This window comes from Amphibalanus amphitrite, unplaced genomic scaffold (genome assembly GCF_019059575.1).
Source record: "Amphibalanus amphitrite isolate SeventyFive unplaced genomic scaffold, NRLGWU_Aamphi_draft 000826F_arrow, whole genome shotgun sequence".
Lineage (NCBI taxonomy): Eukaryota > Metazoa > Arthropoda > Thecostraca > Balanomorpha > Balanidae > Amphibalanus > Amphibalanus amphitrite.
In genome coordinates this window covers 91797-117759 of record NW_024882320.1, presented here as the reverse complement: position 1 = coordinate 117759, position 25963 = coordinate 91797, and the positions used below count along the sequence as shown (strand labels likewise).

Below are 25963 nucleotides of genomic sequence, written 5' to 3'. Positions count from 1 at the left end.
CGATGCAGGCAGCCCGGAGGGACCTAGTGACCCCGCCCGGTTTTAAAAGATAGGTTAGGTCCGCTATCGGTCCATTGAGTGATCAGCGCAGGATGACATTCGATAAGCGACGTAGGTAGTTTCGGAGATGGTTAGGACCCCAGGCGTCCCAGCGAGGAGACGTATGCCGCCGGTTAAGTAATGTCCCGCGAAGAAACGTGTGATGCTGCAGGACGGGGGTGAACATTAAATACCAAAGCATGCGAGTCGGGTGATCGCGGTAAGTCGGTACTGGCCACCCCGCTGTTAGTCGATTTACTCCGGCCGTGCAGCGGTCATTTCGGATAGGTCTGTGACGACAGCTTAACTACCAGCAACGGATAGATAGGGCTTCGGGCACCTATAACGCTGGTAGTCGTGGATAAGTGTGAAGCCAACGGAGGCTAACCCGTTCGGTCGCCGGTGCTGTTCCAAAAGCCGTGGCTATACGGAGACGATGCAGGCAGCCCGGACGGACCTAGTTACCCAGCCCGGTTTCAAATTTTAGATAAGCCCACCGCGGGCCGTGATACGCTTAGTTTTCGTTTTATTATAGGCAATTTGGCATAAACTGGTAGTCATGGATTCGTGTAAAGCCGACGAACGACTAACCCTTTTCGGTCACCGGGGGCTGGCCCGAAAACCGCGGCTATACGGAGACGACGCAGGCAGCCCGGACGGACCTTAGTTACCCAGCCCCGGTCTCAAATTTCAAATAAGTCCCCCGCGGAAACCGGACTACACAGTGTCCTGCGAGCCGTAGTCTCGGAACCGCTGGCCGAAGACATTTATGTTTTTGTGTAGGTAGTTCGACATGGTGATGGGACGGACCGCAATAAGTCACGTAAGGCGAAGGTCGAGTGCCGAAATCTGTGGTGGGTCGTATCTCTAATTGTGTAGCGTGAGCATTATGAAGCGTTTGTCTGATGTACGGAGCATTGTGGTTATGAAGGGATAACGGTTAAATGAAATTTAAGGCCAATGACTCGATAACGACTTTGCGCGCCCTAGCACCACCGGGGGAAGTTAGGAAAAAGGGGAGGGACCGGAGATGGTCAACTCTGGTAAATTACGAGGTATAAGTGGACGAATGACAGGGTTGTAAGGGGATGGATAAATGGACGAATGATTGATACATATATCTGGTGGGAGATGACCCTCAAGCTAGGAAGGGCGCTGTTGTCTGAGAGTGGGACCTTGGGTTATGTAGAGTTGAGTTCCTATTTCAACGTGATCAAGGATAATGGGTTATTATTTATCTCTCCTCCCATTCCTTAACCCTGGCCTATGTGTTTCCGATGATTGATCGCCCCGGAAAGATAGAGTCAGAGTCGGAACGGGTTCGCGAGGGGCTGGATACAGAGAAGGGCTTTTAGGAGCGCGCCGACGGAGCTTTCTTGCTCTCTATCTCTACCAGAGAAGGGCTTCTATGGAGCGCGCCGACGGAGCTCTCACTATCGAAAGACACTGCCCGGTTAGCTCCCCAACGCCGCGAAACCCCGCTACAGTTCAGCACCTCAAGGCCGTCGTCTATCGTTCATCACTGGGGGAGGCACTTGTTGTGATCACGTCTCGGCGAGGTAATGAGAGACACACAGCACGTGGAATGAGTACCCGGGTCGGGTCAGAGAGGGCTTAAAAGTCCTTTGGCCAGGCCCTGCAGGCAGGATCGACACTCATTTTGCGAGACCAGAGGCCAAAGTTTGAGTGGAGGGCAGAGCTCACAAAACCAAGCCACTGCAGCCTGGAGGTATGTTTTTAGCCCTCACCTTCGAGCTTTCAAAGTCTTGTTTTCTGGGTAGAGACTGACGGCGACATGGCAAGCATAAAACTGCCGATCGGTTATCAAAGACCCTTTACGACGAAGGAATTTCTATGGCCAGGAACAAACTAGTTGACGAAACCAGATAGCACCCCATCCAGAGTTTGTCAGTTTCAAAACGTCGCATTCCTCCATTGACCGATAAAAGGAGAGCACCTTTATCCCCCCCCCTCACTACCCTTCCCCTCCCTATCAGATAAATGGTCAACGACCCCGCTCACTATACAAACGCACACCCCTGTAATCTCCCCGGTGCCAACTCTGCGCAAACATTTCTCGCCAGCGGGTGGCGCAATGCGACAAACACCCCACACCCGCAACTAACAGAGAAAGGCAAGCGCGTCGCGCCAATCCTCGTCCAGAGCTCGTCCAGCACAAAACATCCCAAACGAACGGCGTGGGAGGGGAGGGACGGGACAGCTGGGCCGGGGAGGGGAGGCGAGGGGAGGGGAGGCTCGCACGGATGCCGAATGAATGCACAGTCACGCCAGCGAAACACGCCGGCCTGAGGTCAAAGGTCACAGCCTCCGGGCACGAGCGTCGCCAATTTCCCGGCCGTGTCGATTGTTAGCAGAAAGTCGTGCCCAAGTCGCCACACAACAGGCAGAACACAGGCGAACTATGGCCACGAGGCACGAGCAGAAGCGACAAAGGAGTGGGGTTTCACGGACCAGCTGCTCGCGTCAGCGGTAAAATATCACGAGTCGACTCGTGGTCGGCCCCGAAGGAGTCTCAAAAGGCACGCAGTCAACACTGTCCACAGAGCAGGTGCTCCGGCCCCGTCAAACTATCCAAACCCAATCAACCCCACCGCAACCCAAGCCAAATTAAATCCCGAACCACTACACTGAACGCCTCCAGATGCCAATGTCCGCGCTATCACACAAACCGGTAATGGCGCCTTACACGCCAATTTCGGTAATATATGATACGTTGACATGGGAACTCGCCGGCAACCGAGCGTATCGGCCCGTTCAAGTTCCCGTGGGGACCCGAGCGGGCTCGGGTCCCCACGCCGACCTACGTGGAGCTCAGCCGTGAGCTCGATCAAAACCGTGCGCCTGGTTCATGTGGCAAACTCATGAGCACGACTCACTAGCTGTTCTAGATTCTGTGCACGTTCGGCGGGCATTGTTCACGCCGGAGTCGGAAGTTGGAGGAAGCGGTCGAGCGGCGGCGGCGAAGGTAGCGGCGAGGGCGGGAGCGGCGGCAGGGGCGGGGGGCGGAGGCGGGCTCGCCGTCGCGGTGGGCGGTTTTGTTACGGGTCGAGGGTCGGTTCACAGGAGGGCGCCCTGCCGAGCGGTGCCGACAAGCCCACCGGAACAGAGCCAAGTGGAGCGGTGCGTCCCACCGCTGTGTATCGGGGCCGTGATTACCTTCTCCGCTCACGTGTGCAGGGCAGGGCGATAGGGGCAGGTGCACGTTCGGCACACAACGGTGTGCAGAGTTAGGCCCAGATTAGAGTGCACCCAACGGCAAACACAGTGGAGCTCACAGGTCACGTGAGGGAAACATAAAGCCGCAGATGGAGGGCGGGTTACCGGACACAGTGACACGGTTATGAAAGTCGCACACCGTTATATGGGTGGCGGCAATCAGCCATAAGGAAGCTGGCAGTGCCCGAAGCCGGTTAAAATGTAGCGATGGCCCACGTAAAGCAAAAGGTGGACACCACACAGGACACAGACACAACAAACACCCATTACCTCGACTTCCAACGGCTCCATAGCGAGTCACTAGAACGGACAGAACACCGGTTGGCATGATACAGTGGCAAATATATGCAGTTTAAAGATGAACAAGAGACATTGGACATGTAGCTAAAGCTGGGAAAATCGGCATTCTTGATCGCTATTGTTGCTGTCCAATCCAAATACAAATTAACGAGCACAGTATTAAAAAGGCTGGCCAATCAATGAGCCCCACAGGCCTACCCCCCCCCCCCCCCCCCGCCACCAAAAAAAAAAAAACAGCAGCAACACGACACGGTAACAAATAGCACAGTGCGGTACTCACTTTCTGGAGTTGGTGCAGACGGAGCGCCAGTGGTCCTTGTGCAGGATCTGTACCCGTCCCTGCCAGGGGGTGGGGCCATCCACCAGACGCAGGCTGGGTGCAGGGGGACGAGGCGGCTCCTCAGAGGTCGTGAACACTATCCGGTCCCGCTCGGTGCCCTGGGGGAAGACGGGTCACATTAGGTCAGCACAGGAGAAAAGTAGTCGGCCCAGGTCACAATAGGTCATCAGAGAACCAAAAGGCCACCTGAGGTTGACGTATGTCACCTGATGTTACACAAAGTCAGGGCAAAGTCAAAGTATATATCGGCAGGGATCAGGAGGATAAACAGACTAGAGAAACAGGTCAGCGTGAGCCAGATGTCGTATGCATAAAAGCAATCGCAAGCTTTCGATATTTTGTTTTGAGAGGTAGCTGTGTACCTAACACAACTAAATGTCGAAACTTCCTTCTCTCATCATCCGCCCACAACAGCGACACCTTTCTGAATCTCTCTCCACCGTGCGGTACCAGACTGATCGGCTCAGTTTCCACTCTCTACACACAGCCGTTGTCTGCCTGACCATGCGTTTGTTTTCTCCATCAATCGAGACCGCTCCGCTGTTCATGATCGCTCCGTGCGAGAAGGTTCAGAGTCAGACGGTAACTAGTCACCATGGGGAGCGAGAACAAAGAGAGCGGTGCCGCCTGGCAACGCCCGAGTGAAGGGAATAGAGTTGCAAAGTTTCCCCCAAAGGCTGCTACCGGCACCGCCCCGCCCCACAATTTTTTTTTGGGGGATACCGGCATGCTACCACGCCCAAAGCAAAAACACCACCAAATTACCGGCATACTAAAAAACCTGCATTGTTGATTCCAGTTTACCCCTACAAGAGATGCCACATTTTCCTCTTAGTGTCCAAAGTTTGAATCATATGCTGATAATTTTTTTTTGTGCAAAACCAAAAATACCGGCATGCTACCGGCAAGACATGCCAGATACCACAAAAAAACCTGCGGTAGTGAAAAAATACCGGCATGCCGGTAATGTGGTAGGGAAACTTTGCAACTCTAGAAGGGAAGGAGACGAAACGGTACGAAACGAAGTGAAACGGATCGGGCGGGGGAAGGTCACACTCGAACCCATTCGCCAATTTGGCCCACTGGTGGACGTCAATGGATGGTTCCCATCTTTGGCCGATAAGACGCTTGGTACCCAGAGCAGATGTTCTGAATTTGCAGTGATATTCGCCCGACGTTTCATACTCTTTCAAATGAGATTGACATTTGTGACGGTCAATCCCGAGCAGTTCAATGAAAATGAATGAAATACGTGAAAAGGATGAGCAGCTTCAGGTCATTCATCCCTTACAGCTAGAGGAAAACAAATTAAATCGCAAGATGTCATTAACCTCAAGTTTCCAAACTAATGGTTCACCTTCAGCTGCGCCTATAATATGCCGTCGATTTTCCCGTGGAGTACCGACGGCGAGCAATTACCTTATGACGTCAAACACAGCCGCGCCAGTCCAATTACCCCCGTGATCACATCCCCGTTAGCACAGATTACCGCCCGATTTACCACCGATTACCACGTCGGCTTAGATTACCGTTTGTGGCGAAATGGAGGCAAGTCGATGGGCAAACAATCGTTGAACGCCACCTTCCGGTCTGTCAAAGTGTCACCACAGGCTATTGGCCCCAACAGAACCCGGAGGCGGCAGAAGTAAGACAAATCGACCGCTTCCGTGCCTCACTGGACACTTGAAAACCGTCAAGCAGCCTATGTAGTTCGAGGTCCAACTCGATCGGTCAAATTTAGGGGAACGGAGGGCATAACCGGCAGGGTTGGGGAGGGGATGTGTGCTCCATAGGCAGAATACAACTCGCATAATCAAACAGCGGACACCTCGATAACCGCCAAGGAATCGAGCAGCGGGCGAAGTGTAAGGAAGCGTCCCCAGAACCCGTCGACGGAAGAGACCAATCAGTCTCACCACCCGCGGCGACCGGCCGGCCGACCAGAGAGCTAACTTCCAGCACGGTCCGCGAGCACAGCACGTCTCACCGTGATCGTCTTTTTGTGTTGTTCCGCGCCACTTTTGTCACTTAGTCAACACAGAGGAGCACGCCAGCTCGAGCCGGGCGTGGTAGACCGTGAAATGGGCACACGGCGACCGTTTACGGCCCGTCACGATAGCCAGTCTGTGTTTTGTGGGTTGTCTTAAGGTTGTTGGCCGTTCACATAGGCTCTAATCGGCACGAAAAGGACGCGATCGTCAAAGAATACCTTTTGGCCGCCAGTTCTCTGATGCATAACAACGAACATACCAGCGCCATTCTGCTTCAAGAATTAGCAGAATTTACGGCCACTAATAATCCGTTGACAATGCTGCTGATGGGGTGTGAATAACACCAATAAAAAGCCTCTCCTCTTATGCGTGTTAAGTGCTCAGCAGACTTCAATTGTCCGGCAGAAGGTAACCATAAAGCCCTGCTGGTCATTCTGGGCCAGCAAAGCCTGACCATCACCTCTGCAGTCTGCACATATCCATTCCATGAGGAATCTCCGCCTTATCGCTGGGTGCTGTTCCATGTATAGCACGGCGACCCCACGGCACCCCTTCCCAACCAACCAGCCGTAACAATCACCCCGAGCACTGGTCTGCAGGGTGGCATCCAGCAACGTCCACCGATTAGCGAGCCTGCGGCGTTCGCCCTGCACCCGAGCCCTGCGCGGCCGGCGCCTGGGGCGGTCGGCCGGCCGGCCCAGCCCGGACCGCTCCCACGGCCAGTGCTGATCGGAGCAGACGCTCCCACCGTCCCGATTAGCGCAGTGCGGACGCTACTAGGCGAGCGGGCGCAGCGGGACAGCGACGCCGGTACGATACGGGAGCGGGTCATTATGGGATCACGGTGAATGGGGGCGGAACGTCCTGACGGACAGGTGGACAAACGGGGACGACACAGGACACACTGGTGGACATATGGACAGTGGACGCAACAATCGCAGAGGAGCGGGAAATGAGAATAAGAAGGGAACAAAGGTGAGACAGTAATGCGCGGTGCCAATGTTACCAGGGGCTGGGCATTGGAATACAACGGTGCCTTGCCAATCGCATTGAGCCCTTATAGACACGATAATCATTGGGCAGGATAATCAATCAGGGTAATCGGTGAGCGATATCTAGAAAGAACTACCTACTCAAAACAACAGTGTGCCGGTAAAGGGTTTTACTTATGCACTCGGATTATATCGTAACTCGTAAGTAACTAAAATGTCAGCCTTTGTCAACATCCGGTGCATACTGACACGGTTCACAGACCGCATCATCAGGGGTGGAGAATTGTGCCGAGTTGGGGTAGCACGAGCCTTCCCAATTCCACGCCGGCTGCGCCGGCTTGGCTTTGGAGCCGCACCAGACGGCGGAGGTCAAGGTCACCGCCAGGGCGGCGGCGGATTTGCTGCGCCCGTGCAACCCCAACTCGGCATATTTCTCCACCCCTGCGCATCATGAGCGGCCATCGGACGGCCATTTTACTCGGGACGGAACTGCTTCATGGCACAGTTCCCAGAGCGGAACTTCCGGACTCGGCCATTGCTGCCAAGCTACACAACTCAAAGGCAAACAGCTCAACGGTTCAGCGTTTTCCTGCATTCAAACGATTGAAAGCGATCGAGAGATTTCCAGCTCGATCCAACAGAGATTTCCAAGTGACAAGATAAACTGCTAGCCAAATGTCCTTTATCAATCGCCAGTTGATCAAACCGCACGTCCAGCGCCCACAATAATCGTCCTGAATCAGACACAGGTAGAGCCTATCACCACTAATAACCAGCCTGAGTGCCCCGGTGACGTGTGCTAGCCACACGCGCATGGGCTGGAAACAGCAGACTCCCGTGAATCATACATGTGCAGTGCCGCCCGGTTTGGACACAGGGGGAGTGGGGACGGAGGGGGGAGGGACCAGGGAACAGGGACAGCCGGAGGCAGGCACCAGCCGGGGACACGCGTCCAACCGCCCCGACACGTGTTTGGAGCCACGCCGCACGCGACACCGTGGGTAAAATCAGCATTGATTTTACTGAAAGCTTTAGTGGTCGGAGCTCAATCTCAGCCATAGGCCTCTGCACACAAAATAAAGAACTCAAATATAGTTACACCTCGACAAGCAGATGTCAATGTCCCGCCTATCACCGCGGGACTCGCCACGGACCGCTAGCCCATCTGCAACGGAGCCGTCTGTCTGATCTGAGCCATGCACGCGTGACCACGAGCTGGCGAATCTAACAGAGCAGCGTCCGCGGCGCTTCCGACAGCGGTTTCCGAGCCGTGTCGGTCGCTGCGTCCGGCGGTCGTGGCTGGGCGTTCCCGTGGCGCGGCCACCACCGGACCGTTCGGTGACCGTTCCGCGCTCACCGCCGCGCCGTCACAGAGTAGTCACAGTCACAGAGCCGTCGTCACGGAGTCACAGGGCGGTGTCACATCATCGGTCACAACAGCTTCGTCACAGGATGGCGGTTTCCACGCGGGAAATGGAGCCGAGGAGTGCGGGTATCCGGCGTCGAACGCTGACCGCAGACAGACGCAGCTCGGTGACCCAACACCGAGCCGTCTGGGGTTCACCGCCCATCAGAGCACATCCGCTACAATGCACGCGTGACAATCAATCATAGGCGGCGGAGCGGGGAGGGCACCGGGGCACCGTGCCCCCTTTGATTTTGGCATTTAAACATTAGCCCTATGGGCGTTGCATGGAAAGAATGGGACCAAAAGTCGGCAGTGCCCCCTTAATTGAAGGTGTTTCGCCGCTACTGCAATCAATCGCATCCAAAATGTAAGCAATAAGCATGACAATCTAGCCTCCGTCTCCTAACGAACCCAGAGCCTGCATTGAACATTATGTAGTCACTCTATTAGCCCACCAATCGCATATGACCATGTTCCGGACTGAAAAGCAATAGTTCAAGCCATCCGGTGCAGCATAACAACAGGCGCTTACCACTAGTGCCATCTATGGAGTAAAATGCAAGTTCGCAGGCGGCATTCCAGACACGCGCTCGTTTCCTGCGCTAATGCTGAGTAATGGATGAAGGGATTAACTATGTTATAAAAACTCGGAGCCTGCCTCACACTTCCCCGCCTTCCAATGGCTAACCGCCACATATCCAACAAGCTCCAGCCAGTGACGGGCTGCATAGGCCGCTGCAGCTCATGGCGCCTAAAACGTCCAAGTCCTAACTGCGCATCGGCGTCCAGCAAACACTCTCTGTGCAAACACAGGGGCTGAACAGCGCGGACGGCGGCGACGGCAGGCGGCCGGGAACCGGTTCCCGTTCGCTAGGAGTGCTCCCTGAGTCACTGATCACGGGGAGTCTGGCATAGCCACGCCACAGCCCCGTCCGCCGCGCAGGAGACAAAGGCTGACCCACGGCAGATATGATCACTTATTCATGCGCAGTATCTTAAATGTATAGAGGTATGCGAGCTGCCATCGGTCTCAGCTCGTGCCAATGGAATATGCAGCACTCGACCACGGCGTAGTGTTCTACGTGGCTGACGTAGGCCGGGCTATAGCAGCGAGCAACTGCGTTCCTAAAGTTCCATTGGAACCAGTTGGTTCGGGACGGCTCCCGTCTCGTCACCGGGTCACCTGATTCAAAGTAGTAACCGGAATACATCTAACGGTCTTAGCCACGCATGTAGTCTGGTCGGACTGCTGAATTGATGCATTACTGCTGACGTCAAAGACTACCTATCACGTCAAACGTCAGTATGACGTCAAAGTCAGCGTATCGGCCGGATAGAAGTCAGTCAGATAGGTATTATTGGGTGATGTGGCAGGAAGGTGATAGGTGAATCGAGAGCGTTAGCACATGTTGGGCATAAGAAGAATTACAGTATGCACCTGTGCCGGTTCACATCTGTCAGGGCCATAATGAGAGAACATGAAAACGTCTCGCCCAACTAAGACGGAAATTACACATCAGTCAAGTTATGCTCACTGTCGTCTGAAGTGCACCCACCTAAACGGGCATTTCCGACTCATCATTGCCATTTTCCAGACACACACTGCAGCCGTTATCCAGTCCTCGCTAACACCGGATACAGTGAGTCATTGATGGATGATTCACACCAGCCGTTTTTCGCATGCCGATGCATAGGTAGGTGATCATTGCGTGATAAAGGACGGGTAAAAAGGCACGTGCCTCTGCAGGTCTACAGGCGGTAAGAGCTACAATAAAACGGCCAGTTTGAGCTCGAACTGCATATTAAGAAGATGGATACCCGCATAAGCAGGGAGTCTGCACCAGCAAAAGACGATTATCGATTGGATACCTTTTCAACTTTACCCTAAGTGTGGACAAATACTTAATCGCCAAAATACGCTTAGGCATCTTTCAGCTGCCAATCCCTCGCAACAACGGATTTAGAACTTCCAAATGAAAAGAACAATCGAATGATTCTGCCACAAGAGAAAAAGAACCTTTCAATACGAGGACAAATTGCTCTCCATTGATTCACAGGCAGCCAACGTCCTTGCAGTTGTCAGGCAGTCCGTCCTTCGGTGCCCATTAGCTATTACTCTACCGCCCGCCACGGCCCCGTCCCCACCATATACTGCCCATGCTGTGTGGTGAGCCGTCGGCGTCCCCGTCCGGCCTTGCAGGGTCACCGACCCCTCCCCGCCTCTCTGAACAGGGAGCCCCCGCAGTCGGTACCCGCTCCCCCCCCCCCCCCGACGGTCACGGTTGGTGACGGTCAGCTGGAGTGGGACGACAGGAATTAGGTTCTGGTGCGTGTATATAGAAACAATGGGTGACGCCAACGGATGATAAGGGATTTATCTTTTAACCTGTTCAAAGGTAGATAAAAAAATCGACAGTTCGAAACATCAAGCAACCAAGGAAAGATGTTAATGTTGACAGTTATAGGCAGTAATAAGCATCAACAAAGACGTCAAGATGTTCCAAATTAAATACGAGCTTCAAATCGTCCAAAATCGTCAAAGGTATCGCTCTCAAGATACCAAACTGTAGTCCAATTAAAATATTTCGACATCACGTAACGTCCGTCACAGCTCGTGTCGCTTCCGTGACGTCTCCCGTCACGGGTGTCGGTTCGGCCCGTCGTCGGGCTCCGTTACGGTGTCACACGAGGCGTGATGACAGCGGGGCCGCTCAGTTTACGGACCTGGTGCTGGGCCCTGAGTGGCCACCCGACCCCTGAGTGTCCGGTGGTCAGGAAATGGACGTTGGGGTTATGAGGAACACGGGAGGGTAGCATGTGGGAGCGAGGGACTAGCAACAGCGTGTCATAGCACACAGTCGCGGCGTTATGCGAGTGTGACGCGGGCGGCAGCAATGGGGTGTGACCGTCCGACGCGCACCTGCCTCCAGGCCCAGTGAACACCGTCCTCCCCTCCACTCCGCCCCCAGTGGGAGGTCATTACTGGAGGCGCCACTGAAACGGAGGAGCCCTCGGTGACGGGCCGCCGACGCGGATCGCTGGCACGGACAGGTGGACGTTAAACCGTGGAAGATCCACGGTAGAGCGGAGATCCACCTTAGATGCATTTTAATCCTAACGCACCTATGAAAACTTAAACCCATTATACCAGCAAAGTCTATACAAAATAGGCATGCGGTAGCTCATCGCCGTAACGAAAATAAAAGGACCGGATATTTTGTCCTTAAGGCTGTTCCCAAAATATCCTCGTGTTCCTGGAGCCGTCTCAAAGTCATTACCGACGCCAGTGATGCGAAGACGCACCGGAAATTATGCTGTCTGATGATAGTGAAGATGATTACAGCACATCAGTCGGATCAAAACAAGACGATCAAACCGCAATCACACGCACGCAAAATGACCATACGTATGGGGTAGATAGAATATCCGATGATGTGATCACAGCAAGTTTGCATCACTGTGCATCATCGATGTTACCTTGGACACGTAAGTCAATGTTGCAGGCACGCAGCTAGGTGTGCCGGGATAATCCAGGTTGCATCACTCAGTGCATGTAAATATGCGTTCGGCACTGAATAGGTGATTCACTGGAGGACATCCGCCAATGTTCATCGTGTCGCTCATTGTCAGGAAACAACGCAATACCGCATATTAGCTCAATGGAAAAGCTTCAGTGGAAGTCCGCTTCCATCAGCTCCCGGCCCTTTCAAGATCGTCCGGAAGATCCTGGATCCAATGTATTCAGTTGCAGTGGTGGATCCTGAATCCTTGGACCATGTGCGTCCGAGTGGATCCACAAGTCCGTCCATGTGCGTCAGGACGGCGGCCAGCGGGCCCGACGACGGTGACGACGGTAGCGTTACGCCGGGCGCGCCCACCGGAAACCGGGTATTTCCGGCGAGGGAGGGCCGAGGCGGGTCATAATAAGGACGCTGAGCCCCGTGCGGCGGTACAACGATTCGGGTCACTGCACACCAGGGGAAGGGAGGGGAGGGGAGGGAGGGGACATGGGTGCCTGAATACAAGGTGTATTTGAAGGAGCGAGAGGCAAGGGGAGTCGAAAAAAGGCGTAGCGCATTCGCGCAAGAAACCTCGGAATTCTGTCTGCCGCGATATGATTTATGAACACCGAACCGGTCTCTGCTGTCTATCATTGACAGAATTACTCTGCATTGAATCAATTTTTACTATGGGCTCAATGTCAGCCTGGAGATTAATGTCTCAGACTGGCCACCAAGTGATAGCTTCTCTGAGCTGACTCGACTACTACAAAGCCACAGAGACCGACTGAGGGCTGATCTGCACCAATCATTGCGCAACCACTGACCTAGACGGGACCGGTTACTGCATAGTGCAGCGGGGCCAGCGGGGGAACGGAGAGGGACCACTGAGACCGACACGGGCAGTCGGCAGGCTGCCAGCGCCGATATGGGTTCGGTAACCCAGTTCTCACTTATGGGCACGAGCAACAATACAGCAGAAATAGGACCTTTACCTTCTGGCCTCCTGCTTTCAACAGCGCCCTTCTCTATTTCTTACCTCTTTATTCTAATGGCGTCGTCTTTCTATTGCGCCTTTTCTATCTTTAAAGTTATATTCTCTTCTCTACATCATAACTTCCTTGAACTAGCATCCTCGCTGTCCTACCGCCTTATCATTACCATCACCCTCTTATACGCTCCTATATAACATCCTCCTCCAAATCACGACAAACTCCCAGTAGGTACAGTCCACAGCAGAAGTAATGTGGGGTTTCAGTCATGGGTATGTTCTGCTTCTGAAGCTTAGGAACGATTAGCCAGACTACAATGAAACTTTGAATGTAGCTTATATGTATCGTCACCCTTGCAGCTGCAACTTTAGCTATTGACATCTTCTTTTCGATCACTCCGCATTAAACAATCGCCAGTCAAAGCCAACCGTTGAGATTGGTAAAACCCTACATTACTTTAGCGGTGGGCTGTACAGTCTGTCTTAAAAGTACCGCGCAAAGTGACGGTGGATCCATCAAGCCTGACCGAGGAAGGGCCTGCTATAATTTGAAAGTCACCGAACCAATGGAGCTGGGGAATGGACGAGGATGTCCATTGCTTCGGTGACTCAAATTTGGCAGTCCTTCATCGGTCAGGCTTGATGGATCCACCGTCACTTTGCGCGGTACTTTTAAGACAGACTGTACACCTGAACAGCAGCCTATCCTCCATTTCCACCCCCGCGCCCCGCCTTATTGTCTCCCTGTTATACAACGCATCGGCTCAGCGCGCATGCCCTGCGGACGCGACGGTACACATTACCCCGCTCTAATACACATGGCTCAGTGGTGCTGAACGCACCGCGACCGGAGGGCATCGACCCGGGATTGAGATCGATACTCCAACCGACGCACACCAGGTGAGCTGTCATTGAGGCAGGTAATAGCGAGAAATGTGGCAGATGAGCGGTCAGATAAGGCACATCGAACGGATCATGGGATTCGGTATCAAGTCAAGATGGGCACGTGGCTGGATGGAAGTTATTGACGGCGGGGAAAAGTGAGTACTAAAGAATAAGAAGTGACTTGGTATAGTGACCACAGGATGTATGGTCAGTAAATACCTGTTGTTCTAGGTCTCGAGGAAACCTTGTCATCCTTTACTAAATTATCTACGCCACAATCCTCAACCAGTCAAGCCTAAACTGTCCAAATTATACATAGCTCCTCAGGTCCCCTTTGTCCAGACCGCACAGCGGATCGACACCTGCCCAATCATCGAGTCTCTGCGGCAGGTGAGCGGAAGACGCGTCTTAGTTCCGACCCGTGGGCACACATTGTGTGCGCGCGACCGGACCCCGGCCGCAGAAATCAATTCAGCAGCGGTTCCCATGACAAGACCGAACAATTCCTTCTTATTTAACATTAAATTAGGTTTTGTTTAATAATTTGAACCGTGTGAAACTATCCTAGCGAGAAGCAAGGAGCGGTTCTATATCGCCGTCAAATGGCATTCACAAATAGCAGCGAAATGTGGTGATGTACTAATTACAGCTATCGACTGGACGCTGTAACCTGGCCTGTCTCAGCAAACATTTGGCCTCACCCTCACGGCCACTTACCGTGGCTGACAGGACGGCCTTGTCACCTGGCTTAGCTCGTCAAACACACGTGTCCGGGCCCGCACTGGGCACTTTGCGACCATGGAACCTCTACGTGAGGGAGGGGTGGTGAGGGATTGACTGGGGAATCAGCACTGTTGAGGGAATGGTGAGAGGAAATGTGGCACAAAAACTTTTTATGTACAATTCCGACATGGCTATATTTGATTTCAGAAAGAACGATACGTTTTCAGGCATGTCAGTGGGCAATGCACCTGGCATGTGTAGTGCATCCTTATTTTGCTTTCAGAAGTCAGCACGGTCGGTAGTGCACAGATGACGTACACAACAGCTGCAGACCATGGAGGAAATGGTCAAAACCGAATGGGCATCCCAACTGAAACCAATGGCTGGTGACCATATGTCCAGTAAACGGCTATCAGCGATATAGGAAAAGACGAAACGCACCAGAGTCCACCGTACCAGCTTATCATTTTCCAGCCCGACAGCGCCAGAGCGGGGGCCATTGTCCACAGCTCACAAACAATGCATCATCGACTCCCGATCTTCCACACAATGCCAGGAAGTCATAAAGCGCGCGGTCCAGTCAAGGCGTTCTTCAGATATAAGCGGCACCGTTTGGTCCCGGACGAATCAACAAAGGACCGAACACGAACGCTGCCCACGGCTAAACGAGACAAGCTTTTTGTCCGCTTTTGACAACAAAGGCGCCTTCCTTCGCGCGTGCGGACTCGTTATTCGCAACATCGCCCTCAAAAATGCGTGAAAGCCACCCTCCAGTTCCGTCCCTAAACAAGCTACCTCCCCTCCTTGAGCGCATATTCACGACTCAGCCGACGCCCTTCACACGCCCCGGTTTTTGCGCGAGTCCCCGCATCCAAAAAGGACAGGGTTCGTCGGATCGAGGAGCTATGGCCATCGACCGGGTGGGCTGTCGACCGATCGGCGGGCGGCAGTAGCCGACGGCCGCCACTGGGACCCGAGCACGGCGCGTGCACGGCGAGCACGCCGCCACGGCCGGTCACGCGACGGGAACGGCCGGAGAACGGCACACGGCGTGGGACTCGCCGCACGGGCCGGGCAGCGGGATTTTGATTCCACTCAGATGTTATTGGAATCTACAATCGTTTCTCCAGCCTTATTCTAGCAGGGTATTGACTGGGACAAGCCGCCTGGACAGGGCGGGATTTTAGTCCTACTCAGATGTTATTCGAAACAACAACCCTTTCCCGGGCCTCTCTACCCCAGCAGGGTGTTGACTGGGACTGTCCGTTGGAACACGCCACAAAACATCGGCCAGGAGCGACTCTGGCTGGTACTTTCACCCTCAGGCGATCAGTGATTGGTCCACCCACATCCGCACGGCTACCACACGCCAGCAGGTGGCAGGGCAAGGGTCACGTGAGGTTACCTGTGCAATTACATACGTCCCCGGGATATATCACGTGATCTGAGCTCGTGTGCCATTTGGAGGATGGTGGTTGCCGTCTCGCTATGACTAAATTAATTTTCAGTGTAATGAAAGAGCAGGCAATGACCCATGGCATTGTATCTATAGGTAGGCAGAAAGGCTGGTAAAGCAGCGAGCTTAATTAGTTGCATCAGGCGATGAAACGTTACAATACCTATACATCAGAGCCTCTCGCTGAAACAGAGCATCCATTCAAAATTGCCGAAGGCGACAGGGACATCAACGATAAAAAAGACCCATGAATCCTAGGAACATTAAACAAATAAGGAGGCACAATAATCAACCGCTTCATGCTCATTGAAATGCAACGTCAGGCGATGAAAAATGTAAGAAAGTTTGAACGAAGTAAGCAATCGGGTTCATGAATAATCGCACCAGGGATCTTCTTGTCCTCAACAATTGACAGATCACGCCAATTATAATTAACCGTTAAAAACGCTTACGGTAAGGCTTAGTCATCAAAAATACTTCTCAATCAACATTCCTATGAAGTGAATAATCCATCTACAAGATGTCACCCATGACGTCAGTGTGACGTCTAGGCGAGCCCTTTGGTGACGTGACGTCATGACTCAGTCCGCTCGAACCGCGCAGCAGGCCACTTTCCTCGTCTGTCCCATGACATAACCGGTATCCACTGGCCGTTGACGTTCTGACAAAACTGTCACGTGCCAAACCAACTCGCTCAACCCGCGAATTCCGTACAACCGCACCTGTCTGCCCCAGCCTCAGCCAATATATGCATACCGCACCCTTCCACTCAGTCCACTGTGGACAGTCCACCGTTTTAGAGACGACGTAGGTGGATTCCCGAGCCGGTCTCGGTCGCTGCCGCCGCGAACAGCGAGTCAAGGTCGCCCGGTGTCAAAGACGGCACTGACGGGGCCGCGGACGGGGAACGGCGGACGGTAGTCGGGCCATACGTCGGCACCTCATTACTCAGTGATACGGGTTACAGGTATGCGGGGAGACCGAAGGGTTTCAGAGCTGACGGAAATGTCAATGAGCCCAACTGCATTGAACCCGGATTCTTGAAGCGGGAGTTTGGAGCTAAGTGATAAAGCTTTGAAATGAACCAGAACAGCTGAAAGATGAATATGATTTGACACTCCTGGAATACAGTCCTCGGTAGCAGATCCATCACACGCCAACGTATGTTGCAACTGGAATGTTCCAGCAGTCAATCCCACCCGCTTCCAGTGTCTGTCTCAGTGTCAGTGTCAGTGTCAGAGCGTGTCAGAACTCAGTGTCAGTGTCAGTCCCCCCCCCCCCCGAGGACTCACCTCAGCGACCAGTCGTCCGCCGCGCACGGTCACACCGATACCGGGTCGAAACTCCACCACAACGCCCGGCTCGACCTCGACCTCGCCCGTCTCCGTGATAAGCACATCGCTGCTGGCCACATAGGGCGAACGGGCGCGCTCCCAGCGCGTCCGTTGGCTGTAGATACCTCCCACTTCGGTCTGAGCAGACACCAGCACCAGCGGCACCACCAGCAGCGCGGCCCACAGCGGCACCAGCCGCCGCGCCGCCTCCTCCATCACCAATCGGCGCACGACCCTGCCGTGTGCTCCCAGGAGCGCGCGCGGACACCCGACACTGCCCGCTCGTCCGACCGACTGCCCAGCCGTCGCCGCCGACCAACCGCCCGCCCGCCCAGCGCCGCCGGTACGCAGCGGAGGTTTAAACGTGGTCACGTGACCGGGTGACGTCACAGAGCGGCCAGGTAGGGCGCTCCAGTGTCCAGGTGCGGGGGCTCGGGAGCGACGGCCGCTCGCCGGCGGCCGCCCTGCAGTCGACGACGCACGGGCGGGAGAGGCTCGGGATGTCTGCAGCTCGGAGGGACGACGGCGGGCAGAGGGGGCGGCGCCCCGGCAGGTAGGCACAGGTGCTCTGTCATGCGCGCGGTGCCTCCGCCGACTGCAGGGAGAGAGAGAGGGGGATAGTGGTGAGAGGGGAGGAACGGGTAATTATCGGCGGAACGACCCGGCACGGGCGGACAACAAGGGACTCAGACAGGGAAAGGCACACACGGGGAGGGGAGGGGTAGAAGGATTTCTGTTGATGAGGAGACCGATATCGACAGCGACATTCCTAAGAGGTAAATGGGATCGATCGATGTTTTCACTTTCGATCGGTGCGTCAGTCTTAATAATTTGTTTTCTTTTTCTCATTTCAACAACAAAGGACAATGAAAAGTGGTTCATAATCGTACATAGATGCGACATTGGTATCGACCATGAATGATCAATGATCAATGACCATTCATACTTTCAAGCTATTAGCTAGGTCCTGTTTAACTTCACGCTTTGAGTGAGACGTCGAAATCACATTTTCACGGTGACTATAAATATTTTAACATTTTAACGAATGTGAACACAATTTCCCTGTTTTAATTTTCCACTTCTCTTAATGGGTGCATTTAAAGACATTGAACACATTTTCAAAAATGACCGGACTATATTTCAAAATCAGACGGCGCAATTCGCAGGTACATACCCTTGATATGCGCCTTTCAACCATTGAAAACAGATGCCACCAATTCTTATACTATACATCGGTAGCATACCATACAGTACAATATGCACCACAAAAGAAACAAATACACCATTACAAATTACTGACCGATATTAAGCTCCCTGATATTGCAAACACAGTTACACTCCCTCGAGCTGCAATCGCATACCCGTCCAATCCCTGAGTATTGCGCCAGTGGCGACATCTATTTCTCCAGCTGCCGGCTCCCTGGCGGGGCTGTCCAGAAGCCTTCATACGTGGCGCCACTGTCGGACAACTCGGGGACGGGACGGGCAATCCCGTCTCGACGCTGACTAGCCGGACTAACTTTACAAGGCAAACGCTTCTGCGCTACTGGCGTAAATGGCGTCACATTGGCGAGCAAGGCTTCGACCATGCCTATTTAGAAGCAAAGCATGGCTTTCAAATGCCCACCTTTGGGTTTTGCGTAAACGACAAAAGCATTGCAAACGATGAATCATCGAGCTGCTATAGCTACACGGATTGGCCTTAACAGCAAACAAAATAGCAAGCATAGCATAAAACCAAGCAAGCAAATGTTCGCACTTCGTATAGAAGCAGCGGCTAGCTCTACAGAAGCTTCTCCATTGATTTCATTGCCTTATGCACCACAGCCGATTCTGGGCTCGAACTAGACTAGCATTCTACCGGGCTCCGACACGAGCCACACTACTAGCGCCCCCAGTACCAACCCGCCCACCTCCTCAGCGCCACCTACTGGCTCTGTTCATCCAGCGCTCGGACGGCGGTGAGCAGTGCGGGAACGGTAGGCCGGTCCGGCGGGCTGGTACTACAGTGCACCAGAACGAGACGATCGGAGCCGTCCACTATAAAGTCGCCGCCCATCTGATGAGGGTCGTCCTCTACACCCGTGTAGGCGGCGGGCAGGGGCCGGCCGGCAGCCTTCTGGCCGCCGTAGTACTGGAGAGTGCTGTGCTGCCACACCTGGTGAGAGGGAGGGGGGGGGGGGAGGACGTGAGAAGACAGAGGGGAGGGAAGCTGAAAAGAGGGGAGGAAAGCTTAACGGGAGGGGAAAGAGGAAAACCGGCGGGGTGAATTGAGTTGTGCGGGATCCAGACAGGGATGGATTCGCTAGATTGTATGGAAATACGTAAAAAGCCTTCATGGCTGAAGGCAATGCGGCTAGCTTACATCCAAATTCCAATAAACGATTTTGTTCAACAAATGACAAACCGGTCAGAGTACCGCATGCAGCTGCTAGAAGCCTGCGAAAAGACACTGCTCTTTGTCCAGCCAACCATCCGAAGCGCCATCCCGAGTCCCGACCTCGCACCATCCCCAACCGACCCTACGAATCCGACCTCCCGTCGACTCTGTATGTAGTCGATCTATCCATTCACACAAACACAGCGGCCCGTGCAGCGGCGGCAGAGCGGACGCCCCGGCGGTATCGGGCCGGTGTCGACCACAGATGTTCCTTCCCGGGCTCAGTTTAGAGATCCACATGTGACCGCGGCGGGCGGTGTGTGGAGATAAACCGTCCACTGACGGTCGGAGCGGAGAAATAACACAGTGCACCGGAAGGTGAGGTGGGGGTGTAGCAGGGGTAAATAGACATTGGGGTGTGTGCCTGGCCGATGACGACAGACCAACCACGAGTGGTAAAGGGAATCGTATATAGCGAAAATCGGAAGTGCAGGTTACAGGGTAGAAGATGAAATATGACAGGCTATAACTTAGGCAAGCCAAATGAATGAATACGGGTGAACGCTGTCAAAAAGGAAAATCAGTCATGAAAGGGAAAACTGGCCCACTCCTTCGATTCCCCGTAAACGAAAAGTACGTAGCCAATCAAAAGAGGGCAGATTAACTTCACGACATGCCATGCCATTATGATCTACCTTACCGCTAGTACTGCAACGGCGGTCGGCGCGTCCTCCTACCTTGGCGATGGACCTGGCCAGTCCGAGGGCGCGATACAGCTGCCGCTCGGGGTCCAGCAGCAGCGGGAACTCGCAGCCCGTATCAGCCAGCCAGCGGAGCGCCCCCTCCCGGGCGCCAAACGAGACCACCAGCACAGAACAGCGCAGACGACCGAACTCGGCCTGCGGAAGGAGAGGGAGTTAGGGAATAGGGAGTCATATACCGGTCACGGTTTCATGACACATTTACGGCACACCGTATGCACAGGGATAAGCTGTGACAGTAGCCAGACTGGCCGTGCTATCTCAACGGGAGAGACGACGGGAGGGGGAACACATCGAATGTGTTTATCGGTAGCCAACATATACACATGAAAACAAAAATAGCTCATATCCAACGCTGACAGATACGATAAAGGGCAACCGAAACACTAGGGCTATCGAACGGTGCTTCGAGGCCGGATGGCAAAAAAAGAAATCAGGACAAAGTCCCGGGATGTCAGCGAACACAGCATTAGAAGGACCGCTCAGCTGCCCGTTTCCCACCTTCTGCTGCTGTATCTGTGCCACGTGATCTCGTCACGGAAGTCAGGCGAAGTGGCGGAGCAGCACCAGCAGCCTAGTTCCCGGGGTGTCCGCCAGGCGGCACGGCTCTCCGCTGAGCGCGTCCGTCAGCTGCAGAGAGCACGGAGCGGGAGAGAGCAGCGGGGGCGGCTGGCGGCCGTCCGAACCCAGCCGGCCGTCCAGATCGAGCACAAAGTGGTCCCACTCACTCTGAAAGGGAACCGGTAGGGGTCAGGCGATATCACAGGGGGCTGTGTTTAGGGAGAATCATCGGGGAACGCTAGTGCGAAAACGTTGCAAATGACTCCTATGCCAGAAGTGATCTATCGTATCACTAGGGCTACTCTAGAGCCTAGCAGACGCTTCACGCCTGCACAAGCATCAACAGACAACATTCTGAGGAGTGAACTTTGTGTACTTTGGACGCCAACGTTGCGAATAATGCCGGTAGTGCTGCATAAATAGTGCAAGCAAAGCCCACCATTCCCAATGTTACCGTTCTATGTCAAACTGAGTCACTAGGTACATTACATTGCTGAAGTTTCATAGTTGCATAGCGGTTAATGTGTTTAGACGTTTAAAACACTGGCAACTGGCCTACAAGCTGATGTGACCTGATCAAAACGCCGGATCGCGAACGAACTGAAGGCGAATCATGGGCGTTGATGTGATACGGTTTTCGCCCTGTTCCTAAAAACATCCTATTTCGTAGTCAATTCAGTGCTTAATCCCTGTCAGGATGACGGAGCACAATTCCAGTCGCGACATAACGGTAGGCCTATTTAACACTGCCGGCACTCTGCACCGGTACTCAGCTAAACAAACAACATGACAAACACAGTATGTGCTCCCTAATGCAAAGGCATCCGTTATACTCACATCGATGGCCGAGCTACAATATCACGAGAGGGAAACAATGCTGGAATATAATGAATTCATGTAATTTAAACATTTTACTTCCCAATCGTCGCATAAATAAAGTCGCTGCGATTAGAAATTACGGAAGCATCGTAGAACCATTTCTGCTCGGTTTAAGATCGACACAACCTCTTTATCACTCACCTCCATGTCCAGCAGGTGCTCCATTGCGGAGAAGATCTGCCGGCTACCGGGCTGGCCGACCTGCCGTCGGACCAGCTCATCGAGCTCTTCCCGGGAGTGGACCCCGCAGCTGCCAGGGAGGGGACAACTGGCGGTAAGACGGCGGACGGTGGGTGGACCCCGCAGCTGCCAGGGAGGGGACACATTTCGCGGTAAGACGGCGGACAGTGGGTGGACCCCACAGCTGTAGGGTAGGGACAACTGGCGGTAAGACGGTGGACAGTGAGTGGACCCCACAGCGGCCGGGGAGGGGACACATCTCGCGGTAAGACGGTGGACAGTGGGTGGACACCACAGCTGCAGGGTAGGGGGCAACTGACGGTAAGACGGTGGACAGTGGGTGGACCCTACAGCTGCAGGGCAGGGGGCAACTCGCAGTTAGACGGTGAACTTGTAAATATTTGGGAAAGTTTTCAGGAAAGGCGTAACGACCCAAGGGGTTCATATAGCAAGAAATCTGACGAGATTTAGCTCTTGACGGACCAGTCGGTTTTATAAAAATCGACTTATTGACAGATCTTACAGAACTTAGTCCCAGTACTATCTCCCACTGACCTTTCGAAGAGACGAGCATACTCCCCGATTAGTTTCCCGAACATTCCGATCTTGTTGCTGATGAATTCATCGAGGGTCACTGAAACATGATTAATTGTCAATCTAATACGCCCATGACACGATCATCTTACACCGTGATTGCCAGGCACGACGCAAAAAAGCGGGTCAAGTTTCGTTAAAGAAACAATGAACGAACAGCGTACACGGAAGCAAGTGTTTTATTCTCCTCAGCCAACCAGTCTCTCCCAACTCTGCCAAGTTCCTCAGCCGACTAGTCTCCTACCTTTGGTGAGCTCCTGCTCGGCGGCTGCGATGGTGGCCTCTATCGTTTCGGCGAGGACCGCTGCCTCGGTCAGCACTGGCTCCACCGACGGCATCGTGGCCGCTCTGAGGGAAGGCGGGACTCGGGAGTTGAGATTGCTGTCGCACACTTCACAGTTAACAGCACAGTCTTTTACACATCTAAAACGAATATCCAATCCGCATAAATTGGATAACATAAACGTCAACTCAATAAGAGTAGCACAGTAGGAACGGATATACAGCAGACGTCCTGCGTCCGAAAAGGTTCGCTGCAGCCCCAGCGTCGGCACCACCCTCCATGACAGCAGCAGCAGGACCAACAAATGCGAAAGGCGGCAACAATATCCCAGACTGGATGGAGATGTTACCTGAAAACTCTCAAACCCTCGAGCATCTCGGAGAAATGCAGATGCAGGAAAACGCATTTTACAAATTGAATACCCAGCCAAACTAACCTTCCCTGCCGGAAACTTCAACAATGCTCAGAGTTGGCTCTTGTCCCAGGGTGCGGCCGAACATTACAGATCAACAGACCGATCGCATTTCACTAGAATACCGACGAAGCTGCCAGCCAGCAGCCAACCGCGATCGACACAGAGTCGACTCGCCAGCTGCCCCCGGGCTACAGCTGGCACCTCGACGGTAAGGTAAGCAAACTCTCTCGGTTATCGCATCGCACACATACCCACGACGCATCTGCGCCCGCGATATCGATCTTTTCTAAAAACGGACGGTGAACACACACAGCCACAGGAGCCAGATACAGGACACGATAAGGCCGATAGTTTAACGGCGACCGTCCTCTGCCTCGAACTCACCTCACGTCAGGAGAGAGGCACAACGCTCGCCGAGCCGTCACTCACGAGACTGAGCAGCGACCACTGAGCGCTGGGCCGTACTGACTAGTGTCCCATGCGTAGAAACCCTCCCCCTCCACTTGACTGGCCAGATAACCTACCCACAGAGCACTCGACGGCTGATCTCTGACAGGCACAGACACTCGACTGAGTAAACAACCAATGTTACACAACGGACTTTGGACACCGTGTGTTTATAACGTGCACGGTGTAATTAGAAGACGATGTTGAGGAGTGGTGCAAAGTTGCAAGTCACGCAGGAATTTAGATCACTGAATGGCTACTGTGGTAGGTAAGGGATGCAGAGCAACAGGCGACAGGCTAACTAAATTCACGTCTATCGAGTTGAACTATCCACATCCGTGACTACGTCCGTATGCCCGATGAATAACAGGGCAGATTAGTCGCAGTGGTTGCATTAAAGGCCAGATGAGGTCGGTACAGAGAGCGCTTTATATGGACTTGGACACGCTTAGCGACCGTCTCCCCAAAATTTCCGATCTAATGGGTGTCCACTGTCCACTATCTCATGATGCCCACCATGATGCGGCGCGTGGGTGAGCGCGTGCGCGCTCACCCACGCGCGCGTGCGAGCGCTAGTAGCCTTAAGCATTCTATTTTTGCCGATGATGTGGCCATTTGGGTAACGCGAAGAAACATTGACTCGGCTTTTGCCTCCGTTCAAAACGCAATGGAGGATATTCATAGCTGGTGCGATAAATGGGGCCTAGTCTTGTCGCCCAGCAAAACAGTAGCACTTATATTCTCCCATAAGTCCCGTTTTAAATTTGATACCGAACTTAAAGTAAAGAACCAAACTATCAAATACGTTAAAACGTTCAAATACCTCGGCATCACACTAGATAGTAGACTCTCCTTTAAACATCACTTTGAAGACGTTAAAATGCGTTGCACTAGGCGCCTCAACATACTTAAGTGTATAGCAGGAAAGGATTGGGGTGCTGATCGCAGCACCCTCCTTAACCTATACACTTCCCTAATCCGTCCTATCCTGGATTACAACAGTTTTCTATTTGATGATATAGCTTCTAATCAGATCGAATCACTTCAAGTTATACAAAATAAGGCCCTGCGTATAGTTACAGGAGCCCAATGCACCACAAATATCAAGGCTCTCCACGCAGAATGTAATATTCCTCTTCTCTCTCACCGCCGTAAACTCCAACTCCTTCGCTTCTATGCGCGCACTTTCTTGTCCCCTTATTCGCCTTCGCACCGCATTGTCTCCAATCGATATACGGACGACCCTCCCACAACGGCCCAACTCAAATACCCGATAATCGCCTATCGCATAGAAAGGACACTCAGTGATTTCCAGTTGGATTTTCCATCTATTTTTCATCGGCCACCCATCTCTTCTTTCTTTCTGCCAGCCATAGAGAATATTGCATTCCTGTACGCAGAGGCAAAATCAAAAGTCACAAAAGAAGAAAGCATTCAACTTTTCTATGAGCATAAAGAAGAACATAAAGACTATGCATACATATATACAGATGGTTCAGTTTGTGTCACATCTGACCATCATAACAAAACAAGTAGGCTACACGACGACCATAGCATATTTAGTGCTGAGTTGATAGCCATTCACTCAGCACTCAAATATGTCTCATCGAAAAACATAGAAAAGGCTGTGATCTGCACAGACTCAGCTTCATCGGTAAAGGCAATAGCTCACAGAAAAATGGAAAAAAAAACGAAATCGTTTATAAAATAAAAAAGATGATTATTGGCTTTACCGATGAAAACAAACACGTCATTCTCCTGTGGATTCCGTCCCACGTTGGAATACAGGGGAATGAAAAAGCGGACAAGCTAGCCAAAGAAGGTCTTCATCTCCCATCTCGAAATCATCTCGCTCTCCCCCTTCCGGATTTTCTGTCTTCGCTCTTCCGTGCCTTCCAGAGATACCGCCAAAAATGCTGGATAGATGATCATACACCACATCTCTTCTCCATTAAATCGAAACTTTTGCCATTTCTACTCTTCCCATCAAAACACAAGGATCAAAGAGAGAGTCCTAGCCAGGCTCCGGCTCGGCCACACACAACTCACCCACAACTACATCCTGGACAGAGCACCTCCACCCATATGTCACCACTCACCACTGCCGCGACCACCCACGCTACACCATCTCACACTTCCTCCTCCACTGCCCACACCTACACCAACACCGCAGACATATAGTACAATACATTAACACACATGGACTCTCTCTCGACCTTCCGACTCTCCTGGGCGACACTCATCCGTATATCCACGACCTTCTGTTC

At 53.1% G+C, this 25963-nt stretch overlaps 2 protein-coding genes across 7 annotated transcripts in view; both read right to left on the bottom strand.

Moving 5' to 3' along the window:
- LOC122366711 (protein bark beetle-like) overlaps positions 1 to 17498 on the bottom strand; it is a 63547-nt gene extending 46049 nt beyond the window's left edge. The window contains exons 1-2 of the mRNA XM_043339234.1: positions 17155 to 17498; positions 3857 to 4014 (exon numbers count right to left, since the gene is read on the bottom strand). Of these exons, the coding sequence (XP_043195169.1) occupies positions 3857 to 4014; positions 17155 to 17412 (416 nt within the window). The 5' untranslated portion in view covers positions 17413 to 17498. The remainder of the gene's footprint in view (positions 1 to 3856; positions 4015 to 17154) is intronic.
- Positions 17499 to 18307: 809 nt separating this feature from the next.
- Positions 18308 to 25963, bottom strand: part of LOC122366710 — a 29054-nt gene continuing 21398 nt past the window's right edge. For 4 of the 6 annotated variants that reach the window (XM_043339229.1, XM_043339233.1, XM_043339232.1 and 1 more), the window contains 6 exons: positions 22796 to 22899; positions 22513 to 22591; positions 21919 to 22027; positions 20839 to 21066; positions 20314 to 20475; positions 18308 to 19354 (listed from right to left, as the gene is read on the bottom strand). In XM_043339229.1, coding sequence (XP_043195164.1) covers positions 20881 to 21066; positions 21919 to 22027; positions 22513 to 22591; positions 22796 to 22889 — 468 coding nt within the window. In that variant the 5' untranslated portion in view covers positions 22890 to 22899 and the 3' untranslated portion in view covers positions 18308 to 19354; positions 20314 to 20475; positions 20839 to 20880. Of the gene's footprint in view, positions 19355 to 20313; positions 20476 to 20838; positions 21067 to 21918; positions 22028 to 22512; positions 22592 to 22795; positions 22900 to 23270; positions 23442 to 23633; positions 23897 to 25963 lie in introns of those variants that run through there. The other 2 variants (XM_043339228.1, XM_043339231.1) reach the window with 2 other exon arrangements.